The sequence below is a fragment of the Dendropsophus ebraccatus genome, chromosome 3 (genome assembly GCF_027789765.1).
Source record: "Dendropsophus ebraccatus isolate aDenEbr1 chromosome 3, aDenEbr1.pat, whole genome shotgun sequence".
NCBI lineage: Eukaryota > Metazoa > Chordata > Amphibia > Anura > Hylidae > Dendropsophus > Dendropsophus ebraccatus.
The window spans coordinates 185,761,144-185,785,443 of NC_091456.1; the positions used below are offsets into that span (position 1 = coordinate 185,761,144).

At 43.1% G+C, this 24,300-nt stretch overlaps 2 protein-coding genes and 1 pseudogene across 2 annotated transcripts in view; all 3 read left to right on the forward strand.

Annotated features, from left to right (window-relative positions):
* The window catches only part of LOC138786703 (zinc finger protein 665-like), a 130,879-nt gene that overhangs the window by 26,667 nt on the left and 79,912 nt on the right, over window positions 1–24,300 (forward strand). The window lies entirely within an intron of this gene.
* On the forward strand, window positions 11,817–12,019 carry LOC138787664 (U2 spliceosomal RNA; annotated as a pseudogene).
* LOC138786769 (zinc finger protein 300-like) lies at window positions 17,467–20,972 on the forward strand. Its single transcript, XM_069963809.1, has 2 exons — window positions 17,467–17,586; window positions 18,194–20,972. Exons 1-2 carry the CDS (start codon window positions 17,502–17,504, stop codon window positions 19,435–19,437), a joined length of 1,329 nt encoding a protein of 442 aa, XP_069819910.1. The 5' UTR covers window positions 17,467–17,501; the 3' UTR covers window positions 19,438–20,972.

Consider the following 24,300-nt stretch of genomic DNA (forward strand, 5'->3'; position numbering starts at 1 on the left):
TACTACCCCTTCATCATCCTCCTGCCCCTCCGTCATCATAACTCTGCATGAGTGACATCACTCTCACTGGAAGGGGGCGGGGCTTCCCATGGCGGGGGGCAGAGCTTCCCGGGACATACCCAGGACATGGTTTTGCCGGGGCTGTCTCCTCAGAATCGGGACAGTCCCGGCAAAACTGGTAATGTGTCTCTCTATACACAGGATTACACAGTAGTGAAGAAGTCCTCTAGTGGGCGCTGTGGGGCCCCTGGGTGTGAAGGATGGGGAAGAACCCTGAGCCCAATTTCCGGGGCCCCTGATACATGAGGAAATGGAGGAAGAGAAGATCCTAGAAGTCACCAACATGATGGTGGAGCTGCTGAGTGGAGAGGTGAGACTGGGGCTGCTGGGAATGCTGGGACATTATACAGTAACACCACTGGAGGGGTGGGGGGGATGACTGTGTGATCATTGTGTGTGTCAGGTTCCTATAAGGTGTCAGGACGTGGCGGTCTATTTCTCCATGGAGGAGTGGGAGTATGTAGAAGGACACAAGGATCAGTACAAGGATGTGATGCTGGAGGATCAGCAGCCCCTCCCATCAGCAGGTAATAGTCTTTACTATATAAACACTTGTCTTCAATGTTTAGGATGCATATAGTTTTTTACCTTTTTGCTTTCAGAGAGTTGACGTGTTTATATTTTTTATTGATCAGATGAGTTGCATCTTACATTGGCTCCATTCTGAGGTATATATATACATATATATATTATAGCAATCTGTAGAAAAGAGTGGCACTTCAAGAAATCAAGAAATGTTAATAATGTGGTTATGTTTATTCACCCAACACCCATAAACCCAACCATTTTATTCTTATTTCTTGGAGTGCTGCCCTTTTTCCACAGTTTGCTGTATTGTGTTTGCCATTGGGACGTGGGTCTGGGACCAAAAGGCTGGGCATCCTACTTGAGCCTTGTGCCATTCTGCAATCTTTTCTGATAGATTAGATAGATAGATAGATAGATAGATAGATAGATAGATACCGACAGCACTCCCAGGTGATAGAATTCAAACTTGTAACTTTAATTCCATAACCGAAAATACTATGTGCAGCCCAGCATACAGCAACCATTGAAACCTTGAAAATGACTATGAGGGGAGGTTAATACGTTGTTTTCTGTATGCTGTGCTGCTTGTTATAATTTTGGGTTATAAAATAAAAGTTACACTTTTGAATTCTATCACCTGGGAGTGCTGTTGGTATCTTTGGATATACAGTATAAAGCAAAGGTCCTTGGTCCAGATGAACCATCTGGCATCCTTTGCACTATTTGATCGAGTAGTGCTGCTTAGTATATATATATAATTTATTTATTTATTATATACCTCTTCATGTAATACATACAGCAGCTGATAAGTACTGGAAGACTGGAGATTTTTCAATAGATGTAAATTACAAATCTATAGAAATTTCTGTCACCAATTGATTGGAAAGAAAAATATTTTAGCTGGACAACCAACCCCTTTAATATCATTTGAACGGTTACACAATTTATAAGGTTTTATTTTGGCAGATGACGGTACCAGGAGCTCAGGACATCTGGTGTCTTCAGACTTTGAAGCTGCTGGTCATGTGATCACACAGGATGCATACAGAGAGCGAGCCATTATCCCAGATATACCCTCAGCGCCTCACAGTGAAGATCTGTCATCGGATTTTTTTAAGCGGGTTCTGTCGTCTTATTCATCAGAGACTTTGAGTCAGAATATAAATTACCGATGGGGTGTCATCAATGAAGAAGGTCTATTAGAGGAGAAACCAGCTTCATATTTTCAATTTGATGAGTGTTTTACTGTAAAATCAGGCTTTCTTCAACATCAAACAGCTCCCTCAGGTGAGAAGCTGTTTTCATGTTCAGAATGTGGGAAATGTTTTACTCAGAAATCACATCTTGTTAGGCATCAAAGAACTCACTCAGAATGTAGAAAGTTTTTCTCTCAGCTTACCAACCAGACAGTTAACACAAGGGGAAAGCCATATTCGTGTTCCGAATGCGGCAAGCTGTTTACTACCGAATCACGTTTTGTTAAACATCAAATAGCTCACACACGGGGAAAACCACTTTCATGTTTAGAATGTGGGAAAAGTTTTACCCGGAAATTTTTTCTTGTGGAACATCAAAGAACTCACTCAGGAGAGAAGCCATTTTCGTGCCCAGAATGTGAGAAATGTTTTACTCGGAAATTTTATCTTGTTAAACATCAGAAAATTCACACAGGAGAGAGACCCTTTTCGTGTTCGGAATGTGGCAAGTGTTTTATTACAAAATCAAACCTTGTTATACATCAAAGAACTCACACAGGGGAGAGGCCATTTGCATGTTTAGAATGCGGCAAATGCTTTACTCATAAACTATCTCTCATTCAGCATCTAAGAACTCACTCAGGAGAGAAGCCATATTCTTGCCCAGAATGTAAAAAATGTTTTTCTCAGCAACCAAGTCTTGTTAAACATCAGAGAATTCACACAGGGGAGAGGCCATTTTTATGTTCAGAATGTGGTAAAAATTTTACTACAAGATGTCATCTCCTTAAACATCAAAAAACTCACATAGGGAAGGAAACGCAACCATTACAGTCCAGGTAAGGTTACATCTTGTAAAAGAAAGGCACCTTAATTTAAAATACTAATATTTTATGCCACCATGAAATACCATACAAAAAGGGTCTGTGGAGCCTCAGTTACGAGTCTCAAAACATGGGAACAAGCAGATACCCTCCAGAGAAGGAAAGGCCGTTGCTAAGGGGTGCCTCCCAGTGGGGGGAGTCACCAAACCACCCTGATACGTAGCCCCTTAAGTCCCACTCGGTTGCGAGTATTGGAACATAAATAGAGAAGTAGCAGGGTGGCCCCTTTTGCGTCAAATTCTAATTCTGTGGCAAGTATTGCAACGTGACAAGGGTTTACCAAGGCTAGGTATCTATCCACAGACAGCTGTTTCGGGGAATTTGCCCCTCATCAGTGTGGAGCAGGATTCTGGCTACCAGGTGCAATAAAAAATAGACCAACAAAACACAACAATCACTATGAGCAATCACACAGTTTCTCATAGAATTTCCCTATGGGAACCGCAAATATTTTAAACCAACAACAACCCCCCCCCCCAGTGTGAAATTGTCCTAAATATTAAAATGTTAAAAAAGACAAATTGTACATTATAATGTCATCATACAGACCTGAAAAATCATAATGTCATGTAAGTTTGACTGCACTGTGGACGTAACAAGAACCCCAAAATTTGCAACATTGCATTTTCAATTATATTTTTAAATACACAACATATTTTTGATCCTGCAAAAAAAAAAAAAAAAATTAAAGAAAGATGAAAAAAAATATTTGCTTTTAGAAGGGAAATTAGGAAGGACAAATGAAAACCCTAAAATGAAAATTGACATTGTCCTTACGGGGTTAAATGATGATAAAGAAACATCTGTAATCCGATTATCAGATTCCAGATAATTCACCTGTATGTCAATGGAATATTTTACATATATATTTTATTCTGATATATGATATATATGTATAGTATATCTCTGGATTTCACAATATAACTTTTTTATTATAAACATTAGCTTCAACATCTCCCATGCTTGCGTGTGTTTTATTTTTTTATTTTACAGATGTTACAGCATTGGCTCTGACTAGAGATGAGCAAGTAGTGAAATATTCGAAATTCAATTCAAACAGACTGTGATGTTCGACTATTGAATTGAATATCGATCCCCATTAAAGTCTATGGGGAAAAATGCTCGTTTCTTGGTGATCTCCAAGTGGTCGAATTTAGATTTCCAAGTCCACAATGACCTCAGAAATTGATGCCTACACCTCTGCACATGTAACTGGGACAGCAGGGGAAGCATGCCTGGGTGCATCTAACACGCCCAAGTCGCAGTATTACGCCTCTCAACAATACACTCCAAACACAATATAACCTCTATGTAAAGTGGAAAAACACCAGGAAACCTTCTTTCCTTTACATTAGCATGAACAGAAAGCCAAATTTTAAGCAAAAGAAACATTTTAATGCACTCTTTAAAATCTTGTTGCCTTTGACAACCACAGATGGCATAGGCAAGGGGGGAAATCAAACAGCACCCACCACTGTCATTATGTGTGTGATGTGGTCAGACACATCCTCTTTAAATTTTGAAAGTCATCTGGCACTTCCATACACCCGTCATTACACATAAAGAGGTGTTGGTCTCATGGGAACGCTCCAAAAAAGGAGTTTGAGTACCTTTAGGTGAGCCCTCCAAAAATGGAATTAGAGGCCCTAGGGTGAGCCCTAGTATGAGCTTTCCTCTTCTTGTCCGCAATATTGAATCAAGGTCGCCCAAGAACCACATTGAAAAAGAGCCCTTAAATTCCTATGTTTGGGTCAGATTGAATTCCCAGATCAATATGCCTCTGGATACCAAAGGCAAAGTTTGCTATGTCAGACAAGTTCTTTATCATCAGTTCCTATACTCTGACCTTAAAGGGGTACTCCGGCAAAAAGCTTTTTCCCAGCTTTGTAATATGCTTTAACCACTTATCTGCCCCCCTTCTCTATCTTTTCCCCCCTCGATCCCCTACCAGGAAGTGAAGTAAACTCATTCTTACCTAATGACTGTTGACCCCAGGCTGCTCTGTGACAATGACATGATCAAGAGGGAGGCGGGTCTAAGCCCTGTTAAGCCAGCCTCCCTTTGTCAGATGACTCAGGTTGCTCAGCTCTGATTGGCTGAACAAGATGTAAACCATCTAACAGTTTTACAGAGTCAGTTAGAAATCACAGGAGACAAAGTGCATCATGGGAAAGCCCAAACCAGGAAGTAAAGTAAAAAAGGAAGACACCAACTGGAGCTTCAGGGACCTGCAAACAGCGGAAAATTCAAACGGAAACAGACTCAGGAGGGATGGTAAGTGGAAAAACTATGCTTATGATTGATTAATTTTTATAGTTTTTTTTTTATCAGTGCTGGAGTACCCCTTTAAGGCCCTTCTCAAAAATTTCTTTTGCATTAGTTCCCCGAACTGTACAGTCAAGTGCAATCTTTTATCTTCTCCTGATGCCAAAAGACCTGATGGTTTAGAGAGCTTTTGAAAATACAGGGGTCTTCCCATTGAATTCTTCCAGCTTTTTAGCGGCTCGGGTCAGCTTGTCGCCACTCCTACTAACACAGATATTGAGGCTCAGATCCAGCATAGGATTTTCCCTCTTAAAACTCCTCCATGGTGCGAGATTGGAAGAGCCATATGCCCATTTTTGAGACGCTTTTAATAAAAAAAAATGTATGAAAATTTTAATTGAATTACATTTAATTTGAAATTAAAGATTAAAAAAACCAAGGAAGGTCAGAAGGCACCAAAATTATCAATACCAACTCGGAGGAGCAGTGACAATAAACAAGATGAGCGCTCTGAAAATTGATTTAGAGGTCCTTCAGGTGAGCCCTCCAAAAATTAAGTCTGAGACCCCTGGGGTGAGCCCTCCAAAACTTGATTTTCACAAGTTAGAGTTGAGACCAACAAAAAATTGATTTGGATTATGTCGAGGGAAGCCCTACAAACATTAATTTTTAGGCCCTTGAGGTGAGCCCCACAAACAAAATTTTTAGGCCATTGTGTGGTGCTCGGCTACTGATGGTGGTTAGCCTTGTTGATGTTTGTTGTGAGCTCAACCAGTGATGGTGTTTGTCATGACGCCAGTACCAGCACACAGTTGTGATGATACCTGATTTGTTGTAGGTGGCTGGCTTGTGTTCCCCAAATGGTTGGTAACCTGCCGGAGTGTTGCGGGTCCCTTGGGCTCTTGTCACGGCAACCCTCAGTGGCAACTCACCCACCCGGACTGTTGGTACCGCCACTCACAGAAGGGGGAAGGTAACCCAAGGTGCGTGGTAGTGTGTGTACAGGTGCAGGTGCGAACAGAGATGAGCAGAGGGACTCTGTTAGTATAAAAATATAACTACTGGAAAGTTTTGCAGCTTCACAGTACACATTTCACAAACAGTAGAAATCTTGAGACAGGATTTAGTGCTGAACCCATCCCAGTAGGGTAGTACGAGCCCCAGCTGTGTTATCTGGGTGTAGCTAGGTGTCCGAGCCTTCCCAGTTACCTGCATTGTGCAGTAGGATATGTAGACCTTTTATATACTGGTGGCTTTGTACTACTGAGGTCAGTTCCTATATTGTGTTCCTGGCGTGGGCTTGGTGACTACTCTCCCTTGTTAGTGCTTAGCACTGCATAGTGTAAGTAGTGGTTCTTTTAGAAGAGAACGTTGGCTTAAGCTGCATCTTCTCACTTTGGTGGCTAGACTCAACTCCACTGAACTGTCTCTGACAAGGGTCCTGGGATAAGCCAGGCCATGGCTTAGCTTCCGCAGGAACTGTGTTTTGTGTGTCCTCTCTCACTGAGAATCTAGATAAGACTGACTGCACTTCCTCCACCAGTGAAACTCCTCCTACAGGTGACCTTTGTGTACCGGCCTGTGAGTGGTGGGGATGAGTTTGTGCAGAAGAAAGAAGATAGGATAGAATAAAAGAGCACCTCCTAGTGGTCAGCACATAACACATGGTACACATATAAACATTAACCCATTACCTTTTCCAGCTGTGTATAGAAATAAGCATATAAAAAGCCCTAAAAAAAACACCACCACTACTGTGGCTGTTGCTATTACACTATAACTAGGCCAAGCCCGGTGTACACTGTATATATCTGACGTTTAACGTATGCCAGCTGGTGATACATAAGGTTGTTTTTTTTTTTTTTAATAAAACCAGGCGCAGAGCTAAATTAAACACTGTGACTGTTGCTATCACACCGTGACTAGGCCAGGCCTGGTGCACACTAGATATATCTGAAGTTTTATGTATGCCAGTGAAACGTTAGAGGTCATTTGTTTTTTTTTAACAGGCACAGAGTGCAATAAACTGTCCTGTGCCAGTTCACCTGTAGGACAAAATAGACAGACACAAGTCTATGCAGGAGAAGTCTAAGCTGCAGGCCTTCCTGCCTGTCTAATAGTTGATATGCTACTAATCTATGCACTGTAGATGCGAATTTATATGCTGTGCTGTGTAGTAGCCCTAACAAGGGCTTTTGGGGTATTTTCTGCCTACGGTCTGATAAGATGTTCAGTGTCCCTAATGCTATATCTCTATCCAATACTACTTGCAACTGCAGCCAATTCTTCACAGTGAGCAGCTGCCTGAGAGGTTTTCTATGGGGATTTACTACTGCTCTGGACAGTTTCTGACATGGACAGATGTGGCAGCAGAGAGCTGTGTCAGACTGGAAAAAATACACCACTTCCTGCAGGACATACAGCAGCTGTTAAGTACTGGAACACTTGAGATTTTTTAATTACAAAACTTTGAATCTGTTTTGGAAGCACCTGAATTCACCAGTGTCAAGATGCTGCCAGGTGCCTTAAATTCTGAGAATACATTCTCAATGGACCTTTCTTATGAAATTATGTACATTCCAACTACAGACTTATGTGTATTCCACTCACTACACATTGGCTCATGCAAACATCATAAACTCTGGTCAGGAAGCCCTGGTTTATTGAGGGATTCTGGTCAGACAACACTACGCCAGGGTTATCGAGGGTCTCTGGTCTGGAAACACTAGGCCTGGTTTATTGACGGACTCTGGTCAGAAAACACTAGGCCTGGTTCATTGACTGACTCTGGTCAGGAAACACTAGGCCTGGTTTATTGAGGGTCTTTGGTCAGAAAACACTAGGCCTGGTTCATTGACGGACTCTGGTCAGGAAACACTAGGCCTGGTTTATTGACGGACTCCGGTCAGGAAAGACTAGGCCTGGTTTATTTAGGATCTCTGGTCAGGAAACACTAGGGCTGGTTTATTTAGGGTCTCTGGTCAGGAAACACTAGGCCTGGTTTATTGAGGGTCTCTGGTCAGGAAACACTAGGCCTGGTTTATTGACAGACTCCGGTCAGGAAACACTAGGCCTGTTATTTTGACAGACTCCGGTCAGGAAACACTAGGCCTGGTTTACTTAGGATCTCTGGTCAGAAAACACTAGGGCTGGTTTATTTAGGGTCTCTGGTCAGGAACACTAGGCCTGGTTTATTTAGGATCTCTGGTCAGGAAACACTAGGCCTGGTTTATTTAGGGTCTCTGGTCAGGAAACACTAGGCCTGGTTTATTGACAGACTCCGGTCAGGAAACACTAGGCCTGGTTTATTTAGGGTCTCTGTTTAGGAAACACTAGGCCTGGTTTATTTAGGGTCTCTGGTCAGGAAACACTAGGCCTGGTTTATTGACAGACTCCGGTCAGGAAACACTAGGCCTGGGTTATTGAGGGTGGGGGGAGCATGTTATCTCAAAGTGTGACTTAAGACATGGAGCCTGGAGTTTTATCCACTTCAAAGGAGGTAAAGATCCATTCAACCACAACACTCCCCAACCAAAGTACAATGGTTCAATCAAGGGACATATACAATGAGGGTTCTCTGATCCTTCCCCACTATCACCTGATCAGTCGGTCAGGTACCACTAATTTCCCTAATGACCAGATGGACAGCCTGGAGTTTTGACTTCATAAAACATGGCTGTAACAGAGAAACCTTGTCACAGTGCAGGGGGTCAGTTGGACTGAGCTGTGATCCATGATTTCTCTTGAGCTGCTAAATTTGCCCCCTGAGTGGAAAGTGAGTGGAAATTAGATTAACCCCCTGCAGTGGCATCCCCATCACGTACTGGCAAAGTGTGTAGGTGACAGCCTCCAAGGCGGTTTTACAAAGCATCAAGGATTTGAACAAAGGATTTTAAAGTGTCACGTAACAAAGAATTGCAAATCAAGTAACAAAGGGTCTGAATCTGTATAGTCTAAAGGAAAGGGAGGGGGGAGGGGGGGGGGGCATGATGGAAACCTTTAAAAATGTTAAAGGACTAAATAAGGTTTAGGAGGGAAGAGTTTTAAGAAAAAAACAACTCAAGAACAAGAGGACACAGTGAGAGGTTATTTGGGGGAAAAGATCAGAAGCAGTGTGAGAAAATATGACTTTACTGAAATAGTAGTAGATGCTTGGAACAAACTTCAAGCAGATGCGGTTGGTAAATCTACGGTAAGTGAATGTAAATCTGCCTGGGATAATCATACACTGCTCAAAAGAATAAAGGAAACACACAGATAACACCTCCTAAATCAAAATGAATGAAATATGCTCATTGAATACTTTGTACAAAGCTGAAGGTGCTGAAAACAAAATCACACATACATCATCAATGGAAATCCCATGTATTACCCAACGGCGGTCTGGATTTGGAGTCACACACAAAATTTAAGTGGAAAAACAAAATGAGGCTGAGTATTGTGTGCAGCCTCCATGGACCTGTATAACCTCCCTACAAGGCCCAGGCATGCTCCTGATGAGGTGGCGGATGGTCTCCTGAGGGATCTCCTCCCAGACCTGGACTAAAGTATCCGCCAACTCCTGGACAGTCTGTGGTGGATGGAGTGAGACATGATGTCCCAGATGGGTTCAATGGGATTCAGGTCTGGGGAACGGGCGGCCAGTCCATAGCTTCAATGTCTTCATCTTGCAGGAACTGCTGACACAGTCCAGCCACATGAGGTCTAGCATTGTCCTGCATTAGGAGGAACCCAGGGCCAACCGCACCAGCATAAGGTCTCACAAGGGGTCGGAGGGTCTCATCTCGGTACCTAATGGCGGTCAGGCTACCTCTGGTGAGCACATGGAGGGCTGTGCGGCCCTCCAAAGAAATGCCACCCCCACCATTACTGACTCACTGCCAAACCGCTCATGCTGTGGGATGTTGCAGGCAGCAGATCGCTCTCCACGGCGTCTCAAGACTCTGTCACATCTGTCACGTGCTCAGTGTGAACTGGCTTTCATCTGGGTGCCAATGTCGAATCAGCCAATCTTGGTGTTTGCTGGTAAATGTCAAGTGTCCTGCACGGTGTTGGGCTGTGAGCACAACCCCCATCTGTGGACGTCAGGCCCTCATACCATCCTCATGGAGTCGGTTTCTAACCGTATGCGTAGACACATGTACATTTTTGGCCTCCTGAAGGTCATTTTGTAGGGCTCTGGCAATGCTCCTCCTGTTCCTCCTTGCACAAAGGCTGAGGTAACGATCCTGCTGCTGGCTTTTTGCCTTCCTACAGCCCACTCTACGTCTCCTGGTGTACTGGCCTGTCTCCTGGTATCTGCTCCATGCTCTGGACGCCAGGCTGACAAACACAGCAAACCTTCTGGCCACAGCTTACATTGATGTACCATCCTGGATGAGCTGCACTACCTGAGCCACTTGTGTGGGTTGTAGACACCCCTTAATGCTACCATGAGTGTAAAAAACACCACCAAAGTCACCAAAACAACAGCCATAAGGGATGAGAACAGAGAAATGGTCTGTGGTCCCCACCTGCAAAATCTCTCTTTTATAGGGGTCGTCCTGCTATTTGCCGATCATTTCTACCTGTTAATTGTTGTTCCATTTGCACAAAAGCAGAAGTTGATTCACCATCAGTGTCGCTTCATAACTGGACACGGTGATTTCATAAAGGTGCGATTGACTTGGAGTTATATTGTGTTGTTTAAGTGTTCCCTTTATTTTTTGGAGCAGCGTGTATATATATATATATATATATATATATATATATATATATATATGTGTGTGTGTGTGAGACGATAACTTGCAGTCTCTTTGGGTGGAAATAATGGGAGGGAGAAAGAGTAATAAAATACTGATAGGGGGTTTGTGATACATCTCTAAGTATATATATCACTTTTTAGCCTTTTGTATAAGATAAGTTAATCCTTTGATAGTCCCACCATGGGGAAATTCAGTGTGTTACAGCAGCATAGATATTACACATACAAAAAGCTAAAAAGGTAAAGTAAAGGCATTACGACTAAAGTAGACAAAGACAAGAAAAGGTAAAAAAATATACAATAAAAACATTACACTATTTTAGTTCTTTTTGTGGAGTGATCTCTGCATAGGTCGGTGTTGGTTGTACAGCCTAACCGCTGCAGGAAGGAAAGACTTCTGATATCTCACTTTGGGTGACTTAAACGGTCACTGATAGTACTGCCCAGTGCTATCACGGTCTCGTGCATAGGATGGAAGTCTCAGTATGGAGCTGACCACTGAAAAAATCCTTTGCTCCCCCACCACCTGCACCGTTTCCAGGGGGCTTCCAAGGATAGAGCTGGCCCTTCTGATCAGCTTGTCCAGTTTGTTCCTATCGCTGGTTGGTATGCTACTCCCCCAGCAGGCCACTCCGAAGAAGATGGTTGATGCCACTACAGAGAAAGGTCCTAAGAAGTGCCCCCTGGTCTCAAAAGTCCCTCAGCCTCCTTAGCAGGTAGAGCCTGTTGTGGCCCTTTCTGTACACTGTGTCCATGTGATCAGCCCAGTCCAGATTATTATTGAGGACCACACCCAGATATTTATATGTGTTCACTGTCTCAATGTCCGTCACTTGGATGTCCACTGGACTTTTGCGCTTGCGGAAATCCTCAGGTGGTTCTGCTGGCACCACTCAACAAAATCCCTGTTCACCTCTCTGTGATGAGGCCTATTATTGCAGAGTCATCAGAGTATTTTTGTAAGTAGCAGGTAGATGAGTTGTACCTGAAGTCTGCAGTGTACAGTGTGAAGAGGAAGGGAGCAAGAACTGTACCCTGAGGTGCCCCCGTATTACAGATGACAGTATCTGACACACAGTCCCTGGCTCTCACATACTGAGGACCCCCGTATTACAGATGACAGTATCTGACACATAGTCCCTGGCTCTCACATACTAAGGTCGACTTGATATATGATCAAGTTTGTAGTATCTGTTCTTATCAGTTTAATATCTGATACGTCTCCTATCTGGGGACTATATATTAAATGGATTTTTAGAATAGGGAGATGGAAGAAGAGATTACTTTGTCCTCTCTAGGCATTGCCCTGGTATTGCACCGCTTTCAGGTTCAGTGCAGAAAAAAGAGTCTCTAAGTATAGTAAAAGGAGCTGAAGTCAAATAGATGAGGCAGTGAATCGGAATGAAACATAAAAGATTGTCGGCAAAAAAAGCCCCAGGCTTCATCTAGTCCGCCTTCTTATTATCTTAGGATAGATATATGTATATACCAGGCAAGTTACATTCTGTTATTGTAGATTTACCAACCACATCCGCTGGAAGTTTGTTCCAAGCATCTACTACTCTTTCAGTAAAATAATATTTTCTCTCCTTGTTTCTGATCTTTCCCCCAGTAACCTCTCACTGTGTCCTCTGGTTCATGAGTTCAGTCTTTTTCTTAAAACACTTCCCTCCTAAACCTTATTTAGTCCTGTAACATATATAAAGGTTTCCATTACTGATGAGCGAACATGCTCGTCTGAGCTTGGTACTCATTCGAGTATTAGGGTACTTGATGGTGCTCTTTACTCGGACGAGCATTTCACGATACTCAAGACAATGGCATCTTTCTCTTCCTGCATGTTTGGTGGCTTTTAGCCAATCATCATGCAGGAGAGTCTTTAGGAGCTTGTAGCATCACTTGGGAACCCTACATGTCGATAGTAGCGATTGGCTGGCCAGATCAGATGACCTGGGCATATAAGAATCAGGTACCACGGTGCTCACGTCAGACACAAACTGGAAGAGATTAGAAAGAGAGCTGCTGTCTGTCAGGGAGATCGTCATGGAGGGAATTAGTGTGCGGTTGGGTAGGAATCCAACACGAAGAACCTAACAATCCTAAGGGCTTAAAATTTGTAAAACATATTTTTTTGCTACTCTTGGCTGCTTGCTTGGACTTGTAGTGCAGCTGTCAGTAGTCAATTTGTCCTGTTGCTGACATTCTCTTGGCTGGCTGGGATCTGTAGTTCAGCTATACCTATCCTCACTGTGTCCTGTGCACATGGTGCCTTAAAAAAAAAAAAGCACCAGTTACACACATACTCTATACGTCTACCCCCAAATATGCTGTCACTAGTCAATTTGTGCTGTTGCTGACATTCTCTGTGCTGTGGATCTATTGTGCTGCCCACATCAAGGATTGCGGGGCCTACCTCGGTCACGGTCTCTCAAGATTTCTATACCTCTTCCTCCAACCCCTCCTCCTTCTATTCTTCCTCCTTCTCTCTATTACCATCCGTGAGCACGCCACCTTCAGTCGGTAGCTCTAGGCACAGCAGGCGGTGGTTCAACTGCTGAGCTCAGGTGATAAGAGGCATACCACCCAAGAGCTCCTACAGGGCATCACGGCGCAGACCGATCTTTGGCTCACACCGCGGAACCTCAAACCAGGCATGGTTGTATGTGACAACGGGCGGAATCTGGTGGCAGCTCTGAAACTCAGCAGACTCTTGAGAGGGAATTCTTGCTTGTTGGGAGTCTGGCGCACATGGCTGACTTCATGTTAGCCTGCCTTTCCCATGACCCTCGCGTGCAAAACATTTTTGCCAACAACGTTTACTAGGCCAACAGTGTCAGGCTTAATTTTTGGCACATTCAACTGCTCCCTTATCTACCTTGTTCACCGTTTTTTTCAACGCCATGCTGTGTCAGGCTTAATTTTTAGGAGATTGAACACCTGCCTCATCGACTTTGTTCACTGAGTTCTCACCGCCATGCTGTGTGTGGCAAAAACTTGGCATTTCAACTTTTAATCAGAATCCTGCTTTTAGGATCCTTGTGTTGTCCATTTCAAACCATTTCATTTTTGGATGAAAACTTGCTGGGGGTGACCTCTGTCTTCCTTTCATTTTGTAGCTGTTTCAAAGGCAGAAGCCAGCAGCTCGGTACAGGCCACTTTATCGGCGGTTTTTTTAATCTTTGATTTCATATTTCAAATCAAATCAAAGGAACAGAGAGTGAAAATGCAGCATGGTCATAGTGATGCTTTAGAACATCTTCACATTCTTGCAGTTCCCTTCTGTATTTAAGGTACACATAGTAACAGCTATCCATTTCATTAATTTCCTGAACTCAGAAAGTTGAGTATAATGATTCTCTAGTGTCGTTAATGACTGCCATGCTTCATTGCACCTAGTTGGGTGCTTTTCTAACATGTGCCAGCACATCTTGGTCTGGGTCTGCAAATTGTATTGAGGGCCACCACCCGGCTGTTGCCCTTAATTTGGCGTAATGTTGCAATTAGCTAGCCCCAGAGGCATCCATGCATGCTGCCCCTGCTGTTTCTTGTCCATTTCCGTGTTGTTTACATAATTTTCTGAGGTTTCCAGGTTTTCACGCAACCTTCCCTGTGCAGAGCTTTGGTCCCCTGCAAAAATGCTTAAGTTTCCCATTGACTTCAATGGGGTTTGTTACTCGAAACGAGCACCTAAGGCATAGGGAAATATTAATCTCGAGTATCGAGCACCCGAGCATTTTAGTACCCTCTCATCTCTTGTTTGCGTCATGTCCCTCCTTTTCTGCAGAGTACACAGATTCAGATCCTTCAGTCTTTCCTGATATGTTTTACGCCTCCACGATTTTTATAGCCATCTTTGAACCTGTTCTATTTTATCAATATCCTTTTTTAGGTGAGGTCTCCAGAACTGGCCACAGTATTCCATATGTGATGTCACTAGATCTCTATACAGCGGAATTACCGGGTAATTAAATGGAGCTGTGAAACCTGACAACTACATGCTTACTATACATACAGTTCAGCTACATGTACATTACACACATACAGCTCTACTGTGTACACATACAGCTAAGCTACATGTACATTACACACATACAGCTCTACTGTGTACACATATAGCTCAGCTACTTGTACATTACACACATATACGGCTCTACTATGTACACATACAGCTCAGCTACATGTACATTACACATATACAGCTCTACTATGTACACATACAGCTCAGTTGCCTATACATTACACACATACAGCTCAGCTACATGTACATTACACACATACAGCTCAGCTACATGTACATTACACACATACAGCTCAGCTACATGTACATTACACATATACAGATCCCCCTACATGTACATTACACACATACAGATCAGCTACATGTACATTACACACATACAGCTCAGCGTCATGTACATTACACATATACAGCTCTACTGTGTACACATACAGCTCAGCTATACGTACATTATCCATATACAGCTCAGCTACATGTACATTACATATATACAGCTCAGCTACATGTACATTACACACATACAGATATACTGTGTACACATACAGCTCAGCTACATGTACATTACACACATACAGCTCTACTGTACACACATACAGCTCAGCTACATGTACATTACACACAGGGCTCTGCTGCAGGCATATATAACACACACATACACAGCTCTGCTGCATACACATCACTTCAGCTCATCCAGCACAGCAGAGTCCTGCATACACTGAGCAGCAGCCCCTGATCATGTGACTCCTCCTCCTCCTCCATGTGACTGATCACATGACTGTGACATAATGGCAGGTCCTGGAAGCACAGGGGAAGCACACGGCTCCTGTACAGCTCTGCAGGCGGAGTGATGTGTGGAGTCACCATAGGGAAGGAGTCGGGGGAGGTTATTTCAGTTATTTCGGGGTAGATGAGGATCTTTGATGACTTTTTGTTCCAGGCTTTCAGTGATGTGACCGAAAATCATCATTTTTGGATCTGGGTTCTTGCTTTGTGTCTGGCGGTCACTGTGCGGGATCAGTAAGGTTAGTGTGGACATTACTCGTCACAGCGAGATTATTCGTATATACTAAAATACATAAAATTCCAAATACAGTTACATTAATATTATTTGGAACATTTTAGACCCTGCCGCCCCAATCCTGCCGAAACAGGTAAAGAAGTAATAATTTTTGGGTCAATAATCAGATTTCCTGCAATTATCGCTGTAAATTTCTTTCACATTTTCCCATACACATCTAACCAGAAATTTCTTTCACATTTTCCCATACACATCTAACCAGAACCCTTAAAATTTGGACAAGTGATATAATCTGTGTAATATTAGGGTATATACACACTACGAAATACACATGGAGACTTAAAGGGAACCTGTCGCCCCTGTGCCGGGGCAGAGCCCGGCCGACCCCCCAGTGGAGACCCTTATACTTACCTGGTGCACGAAGTCCCGCTCCTGAACCCGCTCTTGTTGCCAAGATATCACCGTCGTAAGCCCGGCGCGCGCTCATCAGAGATGAGTGCGACGCTCATAGAGAATGAGTAGAGCCGTCATTCTCTATGGGCGGCGGACTTATCCCTGATGCGCGCGCGCGCGCTGGGCTTACATCGGCGATATCTCGGCTACAAGAGCGGGACTTTGTGCACAGGGTAAGTATAAGGGTCTCCACTGGGGGGTCAGCCGGGCTCTGCCCCGGCACGGGGGGGTGACAGGTTCCCTTTAAAGCTGATTCCACTGCGCGGCCTCCGCTTGAAGTTTCTCCCGTCCCATAGAATCAGCGACATTTGCTGTCGAATTCCGATATTCGTCCAAAGAACTGACATGTCAATTTCTATGGGTGGACGGTGGAATTAGCCGCGAATATCATTGACAGGCGGAACGTCAAGCAGAAGCCATGCAATGGAATCGGCTTTAAGTCTCTGCGCGTATTCCGTAGTGTGCACATATCCTTACATTGTTAGAACCTATTATTGCCATACACTAAGCAAAAGCCTCTGATCATGTGATCATCTGATCACTCCTCCATGTGACTGATCACATGACTGTGATATCATGGCAGGTCCTGTAAGCACACGGCTCCTGTATTCGCACCTTGTCTGTTTATATTGCTGGCTGGTGTTTTTTTTTTGCAGGACTTTATTATACATTGTCTTATTTTCTTTCCATTTACCTTCCAACACTACAGGATCCTCTGCAAATATCTTCTATATAAGATGGAGAGAGACAGGAACAAGATGGCGGAGGAAAGAGACAGGAACAAGATGGCGGAGAGGATAATAACCCTCACCCTAGAGATACTCTTCCGGCTTACTGGAGAGGTGAGGGATTCTGGGAGTGATGTCATCATGACATCATTCTTATCTATGGAATAACAGATGGATAGGACTGGAGAGGTGAGGGATTCTGGGAGTGATGTCATCATGACATCATTCTTATCTATGGAATAACAGATGGATAGGACTGGAGAGGTGAGGGATTCTGGGAATGGATGGAGTGATAGTAATGTCTCTCTACATACACAGGATTACACAGTAGTGAAGAAGTCCTCTAGTGGGCGCTGTGGGGCCCCTGGGTGTGAAGGATGGGGAAGAACCCTGAGCCCAATCCCGGGGCCCCTGATACATGAGGAAATGGAGGAAGAGAAGATCCTAGAAGTCACTAACAAGATGGTGGAGCTGCTGACTGGAGAGGTGAGACTGGGAATGCTGGGACATTATACAGTAACACCACTGGAGGGGTGGGATGATAACTGTGTGATCATTGTCTGTGTCAGGTTCCTATAAGGTGTCAGGACGTGGCGGTCTATTTCTCCATGGAGGAGTGGGAGTATGTAGAAGGACACAAGGATCAGTACAAGGATGTGATGCTGGAGGATCAGCAGCCCCTTCCATTAGCAGGTAATACACATCATAATATACACTACACTTCCATTAAAGTGAAAGAAGCTTAATTGCAAACCACACCTTGGTGGCCATGGCTTTCTAACACTGGATAACCCCTTTAAGCCTATTCTCTGATTGAGTCTCCAGATCGTGCCACCCTGTAAATTAAAGTGGTTTTCTGGAGTGACAGCATTTCAAAAATTTTAAAGAATACATACTTACCTGCCTGGACCCCTGCAGCTGCCTTTCCAATGTTTTCAAGTCTACTTGGTGCTCTCCATTTCCTGCTCCCATTGTTTTGTTTGTGCCAATCGCTGGCCATAGCAGTGTTTGGCATTGGCCTAGTTATTAGCTGAACTGGCATTTATTGCATGAAAGAAGTGGCAAGCACTGGAAGAGTTAGGAATGGCAGCTGCGTGGGGAAGGGAGGGGGGTGAGTATGTCTCCCTTTTTTTTTTTTTTTTTGTTCCCCATTTTATTTTATTTTTTACTATTTCTAATGGAAAAGCACTTTAATATTTTTTGCTACGTGCTATGGTACTTGGAACAGAAAATTTTACAATATAAAATAGCAATATTATTTTCAAGATTACATTTATTTATAAGGTTTTATTCTTGGCAGATGACTGTATGAAGAGCTCAGGACATCCAGAATTTGAAGACGCTGATCAGGGGATCAAAGAAGATACATATAAAGAGCAAGCCATTATCCCAGATCCACCCTTAGCCCCTAACAGTGAAGAACTTTCCTCGGATTCTTCCTTTAAGCAGGTTCAGTCTTCTGATTCATCACAGACGACACAAAATATACGTTTCAGATGGGGTGTTGTAAATGAAGAAGGTCTGTTAGAAGAGAGACCATCTTCATATTCAGAATATGATCAGTGTTTTACTGCAACATCGGGTCTCGTTCAACATGAAATAGCTGTCACAGCAGACAAGCCATTTGCATGTTTAGAATGTGGAAAATGTTTTACTCGGAAATTTTGTCTTGCTCAGCATCAAAAAATTCATACAGGAGACAAACCATTTTCATGCTTGGAATGTGGGAAATGTTTTTATCAGCGATATGATCTCGCTTGCCATCAGAGAACTCATACGGGAGAAAAACCATTTAAATGTTCAGTGTGCGGGAAGAGTTTTAGTCAAAAGTTAAGTCTTGTTCGACATGATATGATTCACACCGGAAATAAGCCGTTTTCATGTTCAGATTGTGGGAAATGTTTTACTCGGAAATCGCATCTTCTAAGACATCATAAAACTCATACAGAAGCAAGACCATATTCATGCCCAGAATGTGGAAAATGTTTTGCTAAGCACTCGACTTTCGTTAAGCATCTGAGAGTTCACACAGGGGAGAAGCCTTATTCATGTTCTGAATGTGGAAAGCGTTTTTCTACAAAAGTGCGTTGTCTTAAACATCAAGTAGTTCACACAAAGGGGAAACCACTTTCATGTCCAGAATGTGGGAAATGTTTTGCTCGGAAATTTTATCTTATAGAACATCAAAGAACTCACTCGGGAGAGAAGCCTTTTTCATGCCCAGATTGTGGGAAAAGTTTTTCTCGCCAAACAACTCTTGTTAAACATCAGAGAATTCACACAGGAGAGAGGCCCTTTGCATGTTCAGAATGTGAAAAATGTTTTATTACGAAATCAAATCTTGTTGCACATCAGAGAATTCACACAGGGGAGAAACCATTTTCCTGTTCAAAATGTGACAAATGTTTTACTCGAAAGCTACATCTCATTCTGCATCAAAGCACTCACTCGGGGGAGAAGCCATATTCCTGTGCAGAATGTGGGAAATGTTTTTCTCAGCAGCCAACTCTTGTTAAACACCAGAAAACCCATGCAAAGAAGTAGCAATTTTTTAAAAAACTTTTTTAAGCTTCATTATACCAACAAATTATACAAAAAAGAAATACAACCATCACGTTAAGATTACGTCCTTTAAGAAAAAAGTAAAGCAATTCACAATATATACAGATGATTAATAGAATAAAGATTACGCACCTATATACAGTATCAAGTACGTACACAGAGTATTTTATATTATCTCTATTACAAGTGAATCTGTCAGCTGTAATTCAGGTTCCAAACTGCTGACACTGTTAGATGCTGTAAGGACAAGGAAACACATGGTACCTTTTAGATATCTGTCTGTGCTTCCAGAACATATAAAAATACTTTTATTCTCTGATGCAAAGAGTCAGAGATGTTGTTCCCAAACCCCTGGAGTGCCGAGGGCTGTAATGACTCCCCTGCTTTACAGTCAGCTGAAAGCTTAGTCCCAATAAAGCAAGTAGGAATAGGTATGGGAGGGGGAGAGATGATTATTGATCAAATCAAGCCGATATTTCCCCGATAATAGGGGCAGCGATCAGTTTACAAGTGAGAAAGTGCTCCTTTATCAGCTGATCGCTCGATTCTGCTTGCTTAAAAATCATCGGCTGTCAGCTGCACTTCTCCCTGCTGTACTGGGAGATGTTCAGCTGACGGCTGGTTAAAGCAAAGGGCTGTATGAACAATCTGTGGTCGTTCGTGCAGCCCTGATTGAGCCGTAATAGGCTTATTAAATGGGTGCCAATCAGCGAGATCAGCACTTGTTTACTATGCACACCAGAGTGTGTAATACGACCCTAGAAAACAGGGTTGGGTCTCCCAGTTTGGAGTGACAGGAATGCTGAGGCCTATGGAGGGCATGTGAAGAGACTGATTCTGTAATATGTGCTCCACGTCTCAAGCCACCTTGTTCCAAGTTATTTCCTAGTCGCATACTGGGCCAGACTTGGACGGCCCCCGGACCGTGTGAAAGACTGCACGTTCTTAAGTTTTAGCAATGCATCAAAAGGACCATAATGACTGGATGCAAAGGAAGAAATAATAATTTCCCACAAAAAGGAGACTCGTGATCACTTGGAAATTAAAGTGCTGTCACGTGATCCAGTCGTGGATGAGCAATAAACCAACTAACAAACTATGTGCTGGGAAAGGCCAAAGTAATCTGCGCATGGAAAGAAAATAAAAGACTAAAGGAAATAAAGAATATCGTGTGATCCTGACTTCACAGGGACGTGAAAAGAAAATATATATGGCAAGTCGATAAAAAAAAAAAATTGTGATAGGGAAAGAAGTGGGGAGGGGGGTAGCATAGATAATAGACAGTGAGTGAAATAATAGAAGGAGGAGGGAGAAACAGATGGAAAGTACTTAAAGGGGGATTCCCTTCAAAAAAGTTTTTGGGTTTGTTGTTATTAGGGATGGTCCGAACCTGGTTCGGACGGGGTTCGTACGAACTCGAACCCTCCGCAACGATTACCGCTGTCTGCCCGCTCCGTGCATTAGCTGGGACTGCTGAATTTGGATAAAGCTCTAAGGTTGTCTGGAAAACATGGATACAGCCAATGACTATGTCCATGTTTTCCACATAGCCTTAGGGCTTTATCCAAGTTCAGCAGCCACCGCTAATCACATGCCAAAAGTTCAGGTTCGGATCAACTCGAGCATGCTCCAGGTTGGCTCATCTCTAGGAGACACGTTTACAAAATAATTCTACAAAAAACATTTACCTAAATGAATCCTGTTAGTATAAATATATTAGGTCATGTGGAAATACCCCTTTAGGGTATATTTACACGGACGGGCTCGCAGCGAGATTCTCGCTGCGAGCCTGGCAGGTCCTGGCAGTACCCATACAATATATACTCGCTGCGGTCTAAACGACCGCAGCGAGTATGTAATTATACCGCCCTTAACCCCTTCTGCTCCCGCCCGGCTCCCCCGCTGTAAGCATACATTACCTCTCTCCTCACTGCACGGGTCCGGCGTCCTGCTCTCCCGCCCGGCCAATCAGTGGCTGCGGCTGGGCAACACACTAATTGGCCGGGCGGGAGAGCAGGACGCCGGACCCGTGCAGCAAGGACAGGTAAAGTATGCTTACAGCAGGGGAGCTGGGCGGGAGCAGAAGGGGTTAAGGGCGGTATAATTACATACTCGCTGCGGTCGTTTAGACCGCAGCGAGTATATAGTGTATGGGAACTGCCAGGACCTGCCGGGCTCGCAGCGAGAATCTCGCTGCGAGCCCGTCCGTGTGAATATACCCTTAATTTATAAATCCAGAACTTCTCCCTTTTCTTTAAATGGGTATTCTCATCTGGGCCTCTAATTCCCTATCCATAGTATCGGCCAAATGAGCATCATTTGATTTGAATTGGAATGCGGGCACATTTGGTTTTGCCGGCACTCCAGTTTACCATAGACTACAATGTAAAGTGCGGCTGTGAGACGTACTTTACACTGTGAGCACAGCCTATTTTGTTCTTTGAACAGCAGCTGTACATGGTAGAAGTGTTAATTATTTTGTGTGGCCGCAGAGAACAAGGGTGTATACACTACGGATGTTGTTCTATACACTTACACTATACACACTAATGTTTACTTATAAAGTTGTTCTATATACTTACACTATGGGGGAGATTTATCAAACATGGTGTAAAGTGAAACGGTCTCAGTTGCCCCTAGCAACCAATCAGATTCCACCTTTCATTCCACACAGACTCTTTGGAAAATGAAAGGTGGAATCTGATTGGTTGCTAGGGGCAACTAAGCCAGTTTCACTTTACACCATGTTTGATAAATCTCCCCCTATACACCCTAATGTAATTGATCGCTGTCAATAAACAACGGGTGTTGTTTATTGCAAAAACACAGTGTGTAAACATGGCCCTAAACCCGTAAATTCGCTCATCTCTAGATACAAGCTGAGCTAGGAATACCCCTTTAAGGATCTTCATTCTGTTAGGTGATCTGGTGAGTATAGTTTTTATTAGTGTATTGATAATAGATCACGGTTTTGTTCATCGCAGAAACACTATGTAACGGAAACTTGTTTTATACTGTAACTTATTTTATTCTTTTACTGTTTATTATAATAATGTAAAAGATTTTTTTTTTTAAACATTTAGTAACATACCTTGTTAGAGAGTCTGATCCACTCTCTAAAAAGTTGCTAAACTGCCCCCCCCCCCCCTTTCATTAGTAAAGTGCCATTGCAATGCTGTCTGTGCAGTAGTGTACTTGCTGTGCCTGGAACTCTCTCCCTCTAAGTAACTTAAAAGGACTATCCAACCTTAAAAATACTTAGCCGTTTTCTTCAAAAAGTGCACCCCTCTAAAGTTTTGAGGAGTTTTTTTTCAGTCCAGTTCCATTGTAATACTACACACAACCTGAGGACAGAGGTGGCGCTGTTTTTGCAGTAAGTTAGATGTGGCTTTTCCAGGTGCAGCAGGGGATAGACTTAATTCTAAATAGCTTTATCCAATGCTGTGCCTGGTGCGCTCTTGGATTAAAGGGGTTTTCCAGAGTTATAAAAACATGGCCATTTTATTCCAGAGACAGCACCATTCTTGTCTCCAGGTCAGGTGTGGTTTGCAATTAAAGGGGTTATCCAGCGCTACAAAAACATGGCCACTTTTCCCCCTCTCGTCTCCAGATTGGATGGGGTTTCAAACTCAGTTCCATTGAAGTAAATGGAGCCTAATTGCAAACCACGCCTGACCTGGAGACAAGAGAGGGGGAAAAGTGGCCATGTTTTTGTACCGCTGGATAACCCCTTTAAGCTCCATTCACTTCAATGGAACTGAGTTGCAAAACCTGCTCCCAAACTGGAGACGAGTGCTGCTATCGCTGGAAGAAAGTGGCCATGTTGGTTACACCTTTTAAAGGAATATTAAAAACCGGACTGGTAAATGGTACTTATAAAGTTTACTGGGGAGGGTTGACTGAACCAGTTTAGCAATTTTTTTTGGCAGATATGGACCAGATCTTCTAATAAAACAGAACACTAACAAATTTTCGCCAAGGATTTCAACATATTGGACGCTAAAGAAGCATTCTGGCGGAAAAAATGTTTACATTCCGGAATGCTTCTTTAAGGAAGGTTTTGATGGTAGGGATAGATAGGTAGATAATGTTGTGTAAGATATACCAATGCTTTTCCATTGGCGTAATGATTATATGTATATAACAATTTATATAGTCCTATGTAATACTTTTATATGCATGGCACGAGAGATTCGGTGGGTAACCCGTTACTCATAAAAAAAAACTTTGTGACCCATCAAATAAATTTTCTGAATTCATTTATATTAGGAATATAGAACACTATACTCAGTATATATTTGGTTCTACACTTGTGTGTTTGATGTTATGTGAATTGACCCGGCTTGTACTTTGCTGTGTTATCTATATACATATGATGAATTGTAACAGTGGCGACTATGACCTGATGAAGAGACCCATCCGGTCTCCTGCAAATGCGTTGTCTGTGAACTTAATAAAGAAAATTCCGTGATCATCATCCTGGTGAGCCGCGCTTCATTCATTCATTATACTATCGCCCTACATGTGACTATTTAGGAGGATGGTCTGGTACCATAGCTGATTGAGTTACAGCCACCGTAGTGACATTCGAGTCCAGTGACATCACGTTGAAAAAATATGGTGCACTAGACATTTTCTTAAAAGGATTTGAAAAAAACTCATGGTGCACCCATGGTGCAATGGGCTAAAGTAGTTACTACCAGTTACATCGGCCATCTTATATGTACAGTATAAAGGCCTCTCTACTGTCTCCAATGGACGTCGTCATGTTAGATTTCAATTCTCTGTTCCTTCTCTTTTCAGAAAGATAAGCTGCCCATAGAGCTGTCTGGCATCGGCTTAAGA

Excerpts from the sequence above, each read along its gene's own strand:
- LOC138786769 (XM_069963809.1), top strand. The coding sequence starts at position 17,502 with ATGGAGGAGTGGGAGTATGTAGAAGGACACAAGGATCAGTACAAGGAT. Across the intron at positions 17,587-18,193 it reads GCAGCCCCTTCCATTAGCAG|ATGACTGTATGAAGAGCTCA; the intron begins GTAATACACATC and ends TATTCTTGGCAG.